General features: G+C 41.2%; 1 protein-coding gene across 1 annotated transcript; it reads right to left on the bottom strand.

The window, feature by feature from the left end:
- Positions 1-4127: 4127 nt before the first annotated feature.
- Positions 4128-12553, bottom strand: LOC122766113 (hepatocyte growth factor activator-like). The gene is made up of 11 exons (XM_044020741.1): positions 11956-12553; positions 11778-11835; positions 10455-10548; positions 9213-9286; positions 8995-9138; positions 8207-8338; positions 6983-7093; positions 6390-6564; positions 5732-5829; positions 4749-4986; positions 4128-4353 (listed from the first exon to the last, which is right to left on the bottom strand). The coding sequence occupies exons 1-11, from the start codon at positions 12004-12006 to the stop codon at positions 4128-4130; spliced, it is 1401 nt and encodes a 466-aa protein (XP_043876676.1). The 5' UTR covers positions 12007-12553.
- Between the last annotated feature and the right edge of the window lie 463 nt (positions 12554-13016).

The raw sequence follows: 13016 nt of genomic DNA, 5'->3' as shown, positions 1-13016 counted from the left end.
GGGGCCACATCCCACAATGACGCCCGCAGAGTCTCTGGTCGAGTATACGGAGAACGTCTGTAGAGGTCTGTAGGTAGTTCTCCTGCCAGAGGCCACCACAGCTCTGTACTCTGACTTCAATGATTGGCGGTCTCTCTTCAGCGCCACACAGTGGTCATTGTGGTTACTCCACCCCCTGAGCGCATCGTCCAGAGCTGCCAGTAATTGTTTTAAATTTGAGACCCGCTCTGAATGACTTCACTGCTTCACTCATGTCGCCCACGACGCTTTGATTTTCAAACACATTCCTCGCCAACTGTATCACCATACAACCTGCAATTAGCCCCGCCCACCACCTCCCCCTTCTCCCTTTCTTCTTCTTCTTCGTCTTCTGCCGTGTCAGACAGACTCATCCATTCACGGAGCTGAACATGACCTCAGCGTACATTAGTTCCTGTGTGGTTGGTGTTAATCACACGCTAACAAAGACACTTGTGTGAGCCGCAGTCGAGCAGTAACTCTGCTCTGTCATTCACAGTGTAGAGCACAAAGCTCCGCTGCAGGTGTCACAGGTGACAGACGGCACATCCTGTAATCCACCTCTGACTGTGACTCAGCGTTTTTTAACCACGTCTCATTCACAGTTTGTTTTTGGAAACAAATGGTTCGCTGAATTTAAACTCTTTTCACGACTGGAAGAGACTAGAAGTCTTTTAACAAAACATGGACTCCAACATGTCTGCAGTGAAAGTCAAACACTCTCTCACACCAAAGCCCACAGAGACAATCACTGATTTTAGCTGCTGCCTCGTGTGGTCTGAACTTAGTGATGGAGGCAGCAGTGGATCAACAACTCCTGTGTGTGTGTGTGTGTGTGTGTGTGTGATGTTAAAATCACTGATTTTCTCTGTGGGCTTTGGTGTGAGAGAGTGAGTGGTTTACTAACTTCAGTTTCCTGTTGGAAAAGTCTGTGTCACGGTGAGATAAAGACGTGAACGTGACTTACAGTTATGTACATTTTATCAGCTGACTCTTTTGCTAAGTGGCTAACGTCTGTTTTTCCTTGTTTCTCTGCTGCTAAAGCTGCTAAAATGTTGGGGGGGTTTTCAATTTCCAGGTCAAAGGTCAGGGAAGCATGTGGGAACAACATGTGCAGATAATCTAAGACGAGATTGAGTCCAGTTGAACATAAATATGCATCAGTAATTCAACTCCTGACCACGTTAATCTGATTGTTTGTCCAACATTGACAAATTCAGTTCAGTCCAAAATGAGTCAGTGGTGTTTCATTGAACTCACACAATAATGAGGTTTTTATTCCCCCAACATTGTGTAAATGTCACAGTGACTCAGACTAAACTTTATCTAACGGACGTCAGTCCACTGAGTGACACACACACACACACACACACACACACACACACACACAGAAAGAGCAGCCATTGTGAGACAGATATGAGACAATCACTGTCCTGAGTGATGCCAATCACACACACACACACACACACACAGTAGGACATCCTCCTGCTGAGAGTCATGACATCACTTCCCTCCCAACAGCAACAAACGCTGGGGTTGTTGGGAGAGTCCACTGTGTGAGGGCAGCGGGGGGAGGCCTGTGTGTGTGTGTGTGTGTGTGTGTGTGTGTGTCAATCCCATGGAATCCATGATACTGTACAGAACTCTTTGTGTTTAAGAGAAAAAAAAGAGGGGAAAACCAGCGACATCATCTCTCCTCGTCTTTTGTTTGAAGACAACCCTCCTTTGTTTTCTTTCTTCTTCTTCTTCTCTTTCTGTCGTTCATCACCTCGCTCTCCTGTGTGTGTGTGTGTGTGTGTGTGTGGGGTCAGGGGTCACAGAGGTCGAGGTCTGGTACTGGATGACGTACTTTTATTTTCTCCCACTTCCACTGAATGTTCTGTCACAGGTGAAGTTTTCACTCCCTGTAGGTGGCGCTGCAGTGGATCGCCTGCTTTTCCAATCACAACGCTCACATTTATCCTCAGGTCCAGTTTAGAGTGATCAATGAATGTGATCAGTGAATGTGATCAGTGAATGTGATCAATGAATGTGATCAGTGAATGTGATCAATGAATGTGATCAATGAGGATCAATGAGGATCGGGCACTTGACCTGTCAGGATTCAAACCAGCAACCCTCCAGTTACAAGGCAAGTTCCCTTTTCCACTAGTCCATGGGCCACCCCTCACAAATAATATTAGTTAGCCTGACATAATCTGAGTTAGTCTGACATAATCCCAGATGAGTTGAAAAACATCTCGTAAACATCAGGTTCCCTCAGATTAAAACATTATTATTTGATCAATAAAGTCATTCTTTCTATGAATTAACATATATTTGTATATATTATTTTAATTTAATCTTCTTAATAATCCTGTTTCAGTCACATGTTCTACTCTGTTTTTATTTGTCTGCATAATATTTAAGATTCATTGCTTTGATTTAAAGTTAAACTTTTTTACTGTTTATCGTCACGGAAACATTTAAACACAGATCTTTGTGTTTAGTTTAACTAAACACAGGTTTAGTTTTCATTTATTTCTAGTTAAAGGAATGAAATGAAATTATAATATAATGAAGCAAAAGTAACAAATAACTGGTTTTTATTACCAATTATTCACTTTCTGGGTTTATAATGATTGTGTTCTACCATCGCTCATGTTTCTGTTGCTATAGTAACAGAAACATGTTACTATAGGTCAGGTTTTCAGGACCAGATCAGAGCGAGGCTGCGATGTTTACCTGTTTGTTTGTTTGTTTGTTTGTTTCCAGGAGCGACCATGTGACTGTTCACCTGACAGAGAGAGGAGGATCAGTGTGTGTGTGTGTGTGTGTGTGTGTGCAGCAGATAAGAGGGAACAGCTGAATCATGTTGAAAGTGTTTATCTGGAGACGCTTGGGGAAAAAGAGCAGGAAGAGTGAGTGGATGTTTGGGTGGAGGAGGAAACGTCACGAGTCAAGAGTCCACTCACACTGGTGTTTCCCAAAGAACACACACACACACACACACACACAAAGTCTTCCTGACTGACTGATTGATAGGTAGGTTGGTTTGACCAGTCGGCCGGTCACAGCAGTATAAGCAGCAGCAGCAGCAGCAGCAGTAACAGCAGTATAAGCAGCAGTAACAGCAGTATAAAGCAGCAGTAACAGCAGTATAAGCAGCAGCAGCGGTATAAGCAGCAGCAGCAGCAGCAGTAACAGCAGTATAAGCAGCAGCAGCAGTAACAGCAGTATAAGCAGCAGCAGTAACAGCAGTATAAGCAGCAGTATAAGCAGCAGCAGCAGTATAAGCAGCAGCAGTAACAGTTCAGCAGTTCCTCAAATTTCTGAATCCATGTTTTCAAAGGTTGTGTTTTTTTCCGGTGAATCCAGTGGAAACTTTCTGGTCAGAGTGAAGCTAAAATAAAACCTGACCGGACCATGTTCACAGTGACTCCACAACCTCCTGAACCTTCACCCTTGACCTCAATACTTTTCTTTTTCTTAACCTCAGGGTGAGAGTGAGGTCACGAGTGAGGTCACGAGGTTCACGAGGAATTCTCTTCAAAACCAAACAGAGGAGTTGGCTGAACGTAAACTGTCGTTCTTCTCTCTCTGTTGTCTCCTCATCCTCATTCATTCATTCATCCATTCATCGTTGAGTCTCAGCTTCAGGCTCTTGGCTGACAGTGATCGCGTGAGAAGCACAGAGACGTCAGGACATGGACGCTGTCTCAGGCACCAGGGGGCGCTGCAGTGCACACTTTAAAGATGACCTGCTGTAACCAACATGTTAGTGGCTGAGTGTGTAAGAGTGTGTGTGGGAGGAAGTGTTTACGTGTGTGTGTGTTTGTCTGTGTGTGTGTGTATGTGCGTGTGTGTGCGTGTGTGTGCGTGCGCGCTGTTCAAATAGGTTTTATAGTTTCTGAAGAAAGCATTAGATTGATAATTAACATTTGGGATCGAGCAGCAGTCGCTCATGACGGATTGTTGTGATGAACTAAAGTTGTGTTATCGTGATATTAGGACTTCATACGCGAACGCTGTGACGTAGACATCGTACACATCGTAGACATCGTACATCGTAGACATCGCACACATCGTAGAACACAGCTGTTCAGTGACGCACAGCTGTGCACGCGGACTCAGGTCTTAAGCAAATTTGTGTGTTTCTGAATATGGGCAAGATGCCCCTTGGTTTGCACGAGTCGTGTGTGAAATGAGTGATTACCAATGTCATGTAGAGTGGGATTAAACACAGAGAACTCTTTCGGAAAGATGTATTGTTCCACTTCAAACGTCCTGGTATTGAGACCGGTTACGTTGAACCTCTGCTGGCCGAGAACCACGCGAAGCTGAGACTTCAGTGGGCTGCAAGAAGAAATCTTGATAAATCCTGGATGTCTGTCTAACACTGTTCACAAGAGCCAATTTATATCCAACAACTGGTGGCTGGATTTCTGTAAATCATCTATTGACATTTCATCCTGTTATGCCCCAACATCGGTTTTACTATTTTATTTCACATTGCATAAGATACTTTGAAATGCCACAGGTACATTGTCAATGAAACCGATCTATTACACTTAATATTGTACAACATGATCTTTTGTCAAAACACGAGAAAGATTAACGTTCCCATGTGGGTTTTTTTTGTTTTTTTTTTTTACATGGGCTCGAAATGTTTATCTTTCAGGGACTTTGTGGCAAAAAATGATATGGTTCACCTTCAACAAAAATAAAACATCAACTGTTGGTGGACTCACTTGCGGAAGAAGCAGTGCGCCGCAGAGATGACCCAACACGAGGATATCAGTGTACCAGCACAGAAGTCAGATTTTCCAATGTAAATCGCTGCCATCCAGGGGTGAGTACCCGGCAACGATGAAGTTCCACCCAATATCCGCCCCCTTGCTATCGACAACCTCTTTTTGTGCTTTTTTCCACACACAGGCTTCTTGGTAGCGTTAGGCTTTTTAAAGGGGATAATCCTTCGAGAAGAAGCTGCATCATGGAACAAGAACTTTAATATACAGTACACACATACATACACGTACATCCTACCAAAAACTACAACAAAGCAAGCAAACGTCACTAAAATTAGCAAGAATACTATAATTTGCTTGCACTCTTCCTACAGAAAATACCTCTTCTGAATATTTTTGATGCTGGCTGATTCCCCCCTGCAAGAAGCAAACAAGCTGTTCTGTTACAGAGATACTTCAAGCTGCACATAAAATATTGAGAAGGGCAAAGCAGAGGGAACAAGATTCTGTTCATAAACCTTACATCCTGACAAACCCCACCTCATAAACATTTGGCTTCACCTAACATGACGCATTGATTTACAGTGATTCATGCTTTGTCCTCTCATCTAGCCCACATTTTAAGAAAAGCTCTGTCAAGTCAGCTGAATTCAGCTTTTCAGAGCAGCGTGACTCAGCAGAGATTAGCTCTATTCTTCTCACTCTTCTCTTTTTATTTGAGAGATGTTTTGAAAGTGTTACCGACTTATTTAATCAAGGACAGGGCAAGGCAAAGAGGACAAATTATGCAGCAAGCAGCCTTCATGAATTATTTCACTTTTCATATTTTAAAATAATGACATGAATATTCAAAGAAGGGAGAGCTTAAGATACCATCCTTAAATAAGTACATAAGGAAGCAGACCTTAAGCACATGAAGGCAAAAATCAAGCCGACCAAGTAAATGGCTAACAAACACACACATACACGCCCTCTGTACTCACACACAGGCATCACACAGGAGGGGATGTCACAGTATTCCCAGGAGATGGCATCGTCAGCGAGTGTGTAGCACCACGGCATCTTGTCCCCATCTGGGTTTCTGCGCATGCACACACAAAGTGGAAGATCTCTGTACATCAGTTCACTTCAATAAAATTCAATGCAATGTTTACAGGAGCTCCATTGGTCAGAGTTAAGTTGAAATCTCAATCAATACATCAATAATTAAACAATTGTATTTAAGTGAAGTTAAATTAAAATGGGGTGAAAATTAAAGCTGTGAGTTAAAGTACAGGAAATGTGTATGTAAGCCATTCAGCGGCACTCATACGGTTTGCTGTTGGCATGCTCCATGTCACATCAACAACTTAAAGCAGTAAGAAATTTATTATTTTGTATTTTTTTTTTATTGTTCATCATACACAGGCTGGATTCACTTTCATAGTTGCCAGTTGGCACCAAGTAGCTTTCATTTGAGGGCTCATGCTTATGTCAGTTAAGTGTTGGCTAAAGGGGCTTTATTAGCACTGGGGTAAAGCTGGATATTTCAGCTTTAAAAAAAGGTAAAAGAATCTAGTTTGGCAGATAAGACAATTAATTTAATGCTGGGATTATATGCATCCTTCAATTACATGATCACACACACACACACACACACACCTGCAGTAAGCATGCTCGCCAAGTCCCCTGAGGGGCGATGCAACCACCGTGCCAACATGGAGCTCATCATGAAGCAGGTCCGAGTTCCACGACAGACACCGGGTGCCAGACACCGTGGTGTTCCCCAGTCCTCTGTAACCCTTCCCCCTGCCGTTATAGCACTCTGCCTCTGGCTCTGCATGCGCACACAAACACACAGAGTAATGTCATGACAGATCTTTTATAATCACATTGGAATCAGTCAGAACAAATCCCAAAGAAACCGACTTCACTGTGTGCATTAACAGATTATGAGTTTAGCAGCCTGCTCGTGTCTTCACCTGATGTGGTTAATAAAAGTATTTTCTCACCCACGTGCAAGAACACACATGTATTGTACGAACAATGAGAGAATCAATGTTATTCCACTACCTCATAAATACACATTAGATCCACACTGATGACGCAGACTGCGCAGCTATTGGAAAATTGGAATCATGTTTCAATTGTTTTTCAGCCTTATAAGCCGTGTTTATACCAAGTGGCAACCGGTCATGACGTCACAAATAAAAATCTGAACTCCCATTTTGAATCATAATCTTGATTTTACTCACCAACACTACAGTCTGAGCCGCCAAAGCCATGCCTGCAGTTACACACCTCCTTGTTGGTGGATGTGATTAGTCGACACACTCCATCATTGAAACAAGGGTTTTTACGACACACTGCACACATTAAAAAGCACGGTAAGACACCTATAAACATGATTTTCCCAAAAAGAAAAAAAAAATCACTTAATGTATGATTTAGTTGGAGTAAAATAATTATACTTCATATACTCAACCATGCATTTGGATGTCAAAAAAAATCACAATTTTAGTGAAAAGATAAATATGCAACAGCTTAAGAACTACATATTTCCTCCACAAGAATAAAGTTAAAAGATGAATTTGATGATTGTGTGTCATGACAGACAAATTCATCTTTACAGCATTCCAACTCTAAAATTACAGATTACACATCAGTGTTGTTTCTACCACTTTTTGCGCTCCTCTCAAAAGTGACCAAAAAAATAACTGAGGGTTTAAGTAAAAAGAAATCTCACAATTCCTGTGCACTTCAACATATGCACTGCACAATCTACATTTTTGTTCCAAATGTCTCCCTAAAATGTGTACATCTGCATTGGATCCATTGAAGACCAAGGGCCTCTGAAGTGTTTTGGGAAGTGAATGCATTGCATTTAAAAATGTTTAGTTTAAAACTGACGGGTAGATTTAAACAGTGCAAAACAAAATGTTGGACAGGAAGTCAACATATATTCAGGGGCATTTGGCTATAAAAAGTATTTTTCCATGACCACTATAAGTTTAGTCCATGACAAAAAAAACAGTTTTGGCTCAGGGAGCATGGAATCACCTCAGTGCTTTGCCAGTGAATCTTTAAAAGATGAAAGCACCTTACAGACCCATTGGGCGTGTTCTTGAACACCGTTCCTGAGTCAGAGTGAGTCATATAATCTGCTTTTCTTTCATGGCATGGCATTCCTCTAGAAACTATGATCAAAGAAAGTGAAGGACCCATCATTCATATATTCTCAGGACAGGAGACATTTTGCCAGACTGGGGAGGAGACATGGTACCATTTTAGATAAGTTTCTTTCAGTTGTGCTTTCCACCTTGTTTCATTTTTGGAAACAGCTCATACATGATGTGTAAAATACAGAAAAGCTTGTTGTTCTTAGCTGAACGGCTTGTCAAAGTGCATCACAAAAACAAAAGCAGGCCAGAGAGCAGCAACAGACAGTTGGAGCCAATGAACAAAAGCTGGCGTCTTACTTGTGTATCGGACTCTTTCACACTTGATTTCCCCTGCCACACATGTGCACTGTTCCACATTGCGGAGATGAATTCGTCCCCAAGATTCTCCAATGTCATAATAGCGCAGGTGTGCGGTTTCATAGCCCCTCTCTGACGGGCCGACACAAAACATAAAAGGTAATAGAATGAAATGTGAGAGGAGATTGAAGAGCTCAGTGGAGCGCACAGAGCAAACACTCTGATGGCTGAGTTTTGCCAGGCACATTCAGAGTGGATGTGGATACTGTGTTTTCATGTCAGCAATTTGAATCATTTCAAATGCAAGGTAAAATGCATATGACTCATAACTGATTTTTTCTTTTCCCATTTTACTTTGCTTTCCCTGAACTAAAAAGGTGAAATTTGTTTAGCCAGAGGCATACAGTGTGAAATAGATTATCTTCCTCTATGACCATGAAAACACACTTTCAGAATCATACAAACATTTCAGGTATTTTAAGCATCTCATAAAATTAGCAAATATTTTAAATTTCAAAACAGCAAAGATTTCACAGTTCAGTTGAATTAATGGCAATAAGTGAAACAGATGATCACACTCTAGTTCTTGATGAATATCATAATGTGGTAATGATGTGGCCTACTAAGTGGCCTTTGTGTTGAAGCTATTTTGCCAAACTGCTACCCCTGTCATGTCCTAAGAAAGTAAAGTAAATAAAAAATAAGGTGAAACTTATTAGTTCCTTTCCTAATGCTGTTAACAATCTTAATGTTACAGTGCTAACACTACAAAAAGACAATGAACCTACTTTGATCACACAGTCTTCCAGAGAAGCCATCAGGACACGAGCACTCAAATGTGCGCATGTGTGGAATCAACTTGCAGACACCTCCATTCTGACACGGATTCACTTGACAAGGGTCTGTAATTCTGCGAGGTGTGTGGTCAGAAACTGAAATACGCGAGAAAAGGAAACAATTAGAGGAAATTCTCGTGATAATTACTACGCGTGTTCAGTGAACTGACCATTTGGTTGACTTTTCTCTGGTGCACAGTAGCCCCACTTTCGGTCCCGATCAAAATTATGAGTGAGAGAGCACCTGTGAGAAGCAGACATGATGAAACAGCGACAAGTCAACTGGATTACAAAGTGGATAAGTCAGTCTTCCATTTCTCAATTTAAGATCTCTGCCTGGTCTAGGTCATTTTGGCCAACTCTAAAGAATTGATACAGGACAGAAACCATTTTTTAAATGAACTTTTCTGAAGATCCAACATAAACAGACACCCATAACTGATAGAAATGCTGAACATTTAATAGCCAGTGTGTAGAAAAGAAGCTCCATATATTAATCATTCACTCATTTAATTAAAGCAAAGTACCATCAGCTTACTTCTGTGCTGCTTACTGCACATAATGGCAAACCCACCTCATCACTACACTCATGAGCAAGTCACAGAAACGTGAGGGGTCCGATTGCAGTGATGTGTTTTTAATGTGTGGGTGGATCAGAGATGTTGCACCTTGTACAGTGCAATTGCATACATGTTGCTCCACCTTTCTGGCACCCACCCTTCCTGTCTCATATCTAAAGAATGACGGACACAAAGCCCTACAATAACAGTCGTCGTTTTGAGTTTACAAAGTAAAAGGAATAGAAACAGATTTTACTTCTGTGTTACGCTCTGAAGATGTCACTGTACATGCAATTTAACCTGTACTCAGTCAAGTCAAAGAGCAAGTTTCTGCTTTTCACCTTTAAAAGCAAATTTAGCTGTAACAGTGACACAACACCCACAAACGTGTCAAAAAATGAGCAAATCATTAAAGCCAATTTACTCATTACCTCATTAAGGAATGTTTCCTGACGACACTTGCACAAATCCTTTATTACAGCAACATGTAATCAGGTATGACTAGACACCGCTATTACACACTGCATTAGTGTCACTCAGCTACTACTACACTGTGTGATGGAAAATAACAGTTTCGGTTCATTCACGCTCACACATCCATGAGGAACAGTCCCACCAAGGCCTGTGACGTAATACCTGCACTGTGTGTGAGAGTGGCGTGGAGAAGTTTGTGGTTTGAGTGTGTGTGTCTGAACAAAACAAGATATGACGAGGCAGCACTTAAAAGTGATGAGTTGCCTTTGTGTGTTTGATCCAAGTGTGTGTAGCAACGCTGTGTGATTACACACACTAGATTGTTTGTGTAATCAAAACAGTTGATCCGGATAGGCTGAGGGGAGGAAAAGGACTCACCATGGTTGTGACGACAGGACCGTGATGCAGTGATGGTGAAGCCTGCCACCCTGACGAAATGGGAATTTACATTCTTTGTCTGTTGTCGTCAGAACTGGCAACAGAGGAAGGAAAAAAGGAAAAAGAATTGTTAGTCATTTTCACTGATGCGCAAAAGACAAATGTAAAAAAACTGACTTCTACAGCTGTGCAACATGTAGACTGTTTATTTTAAGCATGCAATGATAAATCATTCACTAAAGTAACTGCCAACTATTGTCATGTCTTTTTATTTAATACAAACAAGTTCCAATTTTAACTTCTTAAAACTCCTCTATGACAAAAACCGGTATCAATAATCGTTATAAAAATAACCTAATTTATCTTATTCATTTATTTGTTTGACATAGACAATGCATATTAGTTTCACTAAAAACAGTATGCTAGAGTTAGCTAAAGGGTTAGTTTTCATCTGTAGTCCCTGATCAGATGTTAAAATATGTTCCCTGTAAACAGTGTTACTATACTTAAATCATAAAGAAACTTGAGGTGAAACAATCAAGTTTGCCTTGTGAACACTCATGGTAATACAAAACGTCGGGACAACCTTGACGAAACAAAACAATGGGAAAAAGCAGGGCAACAATACACAGCACAATTCACAATACCAGGCAAACAAAAGCATATGGTAGCCAACATGAACAACACATCAAGCAGTATTTGCAGCAACAGTCAAAGCATGTTGAAGTCAACATGAAGCAACATTAAGCAACATTAAGCAGCAGCAAAATATGACTTAAAGATGCTTAAAAATAGGCTGCACATATGTCACATCCCAGAAATACACACAAAGTATAACCACGTGGACCAGCACATGCAGGAACAGGAAAGATACTGAAAAGAAAAAAAAAACTGACACTAATAAGTTGATGTTTTTAATGTTAACAGTCAATTGTCAATTTTTCAAGTCAGTATGTCAATAATTAACAAAAACCTGCCAACATGAGTATGCCTTCGGTATCAGAGTGTGATTGCACAATGCACAGACTCCATTGCTTTATCAAAAAAATTATATTCCAAGCTCTACAGTGACTTGAACTTTTATTTTGTTAATCTCAGCCACATAAATCTCCTCATACACCTGGCTCCTTGTAGTAAATGACAGCTAACACAGCTGTTCAGCTCCCACATGCTTTAGATTTCTGTTGCACAACCAACTTACTTTCAATCATTACAACTTAAGAAAAAATCCGCAAATCAAAATTCTCTGCCTGTTCGATGTCCATCCCCTTCCCTCTTCTTCTTTCCTCTAAATGAAAACACAGGACTCGAAGTAAAACATACCTTTGCGGCTCTCTCTGTGCGTGTCTGTGGCTCCTTCATATCCAGGGACTAACATGCGCTGAAAACCAAACGTAAAGTGAAGTTATTTGGATGTTTCCTTTTTTTTTTAAATGCACGCATAATACATAAAAAAAAAGAGTCGCGCATGGTTTTAAGAGGCTGGTCCTAACAAACCTACCGTGTGTGCACTGAAAACACAGGGTAAAAACAGTAACGCAATCAATGTCATGATTCAAGTTTGCATCGGTGGCTCAGCTGGTGTGCGGAGGAGAAGGTCGTTTCCTTAAAAGTGGATGTGAAGGAACTGTCACGTTATATCTGTAAGTTTCTGAGTCCTCAGTCTGCTTTTGGTCATAGGAAACCCTGCATGTATAATCCTGTCCCTCACAATATTCTGCTGGATTGAGTAAACCCGTTGCGTCATTAGGCTTGGCTATCTATCGGTGAGGCATCCTTTACCCTGCTGCATGAAAAAGCTGGTGTTCCCCGGCTCCTTCTCCGCCCACGGTTTTAACAGTTAGGAGGAGACGGAGGAAAGAGAGAGGAAACTTTCCGGAGGCTGAAACAGCGGCGGGGGCCGGCAGGGTCCTGGTCCGGGCATCTCGTTACGTTACTCCTCGTGAAATTACTTTAGTCCTAACCCAATACCGACTTTTTAAGGTTGTGAATTCTAGTTGTTCGCTGAATTCATATAAGAAATGAAATGAAACCTTCGTGCACACACGTAGGTGTTGTTAATTATCACAAACGATTACACCTGCTAGGAAATATTTGACGTCACGTACATATTCTTCTTCGTTGGGTAGTCGTCGTGATTTGTGTCGTTACTGCCACCTACCGGATTTACTTTGCTTTGTCGCCAGTTATTTTACAGTTAACGTTTGAATCCAGACGTTCTTAGAAAATGACAAATACATGTCCTCCATGTCATGTAACTCTAATGGAGGAATGTTTTCATCTTTTTACATGTTTTAACAGGAAAAGCACAGCTCACATCAGCGATGGTTCACTTCAGTTCCTGTATGCTAGGACATTATGACAGAGATTCAGCATGCGTCCTGAAACTGGGGAAGCAAAATGGAACTCAGCCATCATTCATTTGACTGTTTATACCTGTGACTTTCCTACTGTGACTGACTGTGATCTGGCAAAATGACTGATAACAGATCAACACAGCTGTCACTCAAACCTCAATTTGGCCACACCCACATAATCATTAAGAGGCCTAATCAGAAACCT

This window comes from Solea senegalensis, linkage group LG3 (assembly GCF_019176455.1).
Source record: "Solea senegalensis isolate Sse05_10M linkage group LG3, IFAPA_SoseM_1, whole genome shotgun sequence".
NCBI lineage: Eukaryota > Metazoa > Chordata > Actinopteri > Pleuronectiformes > Soleidae > Solea > Solea senegalensis.
The sequence above is the reverse complement of the archived record's forward strand: the minus strand, read 5'-3'. Positions and strand labels throughout refer to the sequence as shown.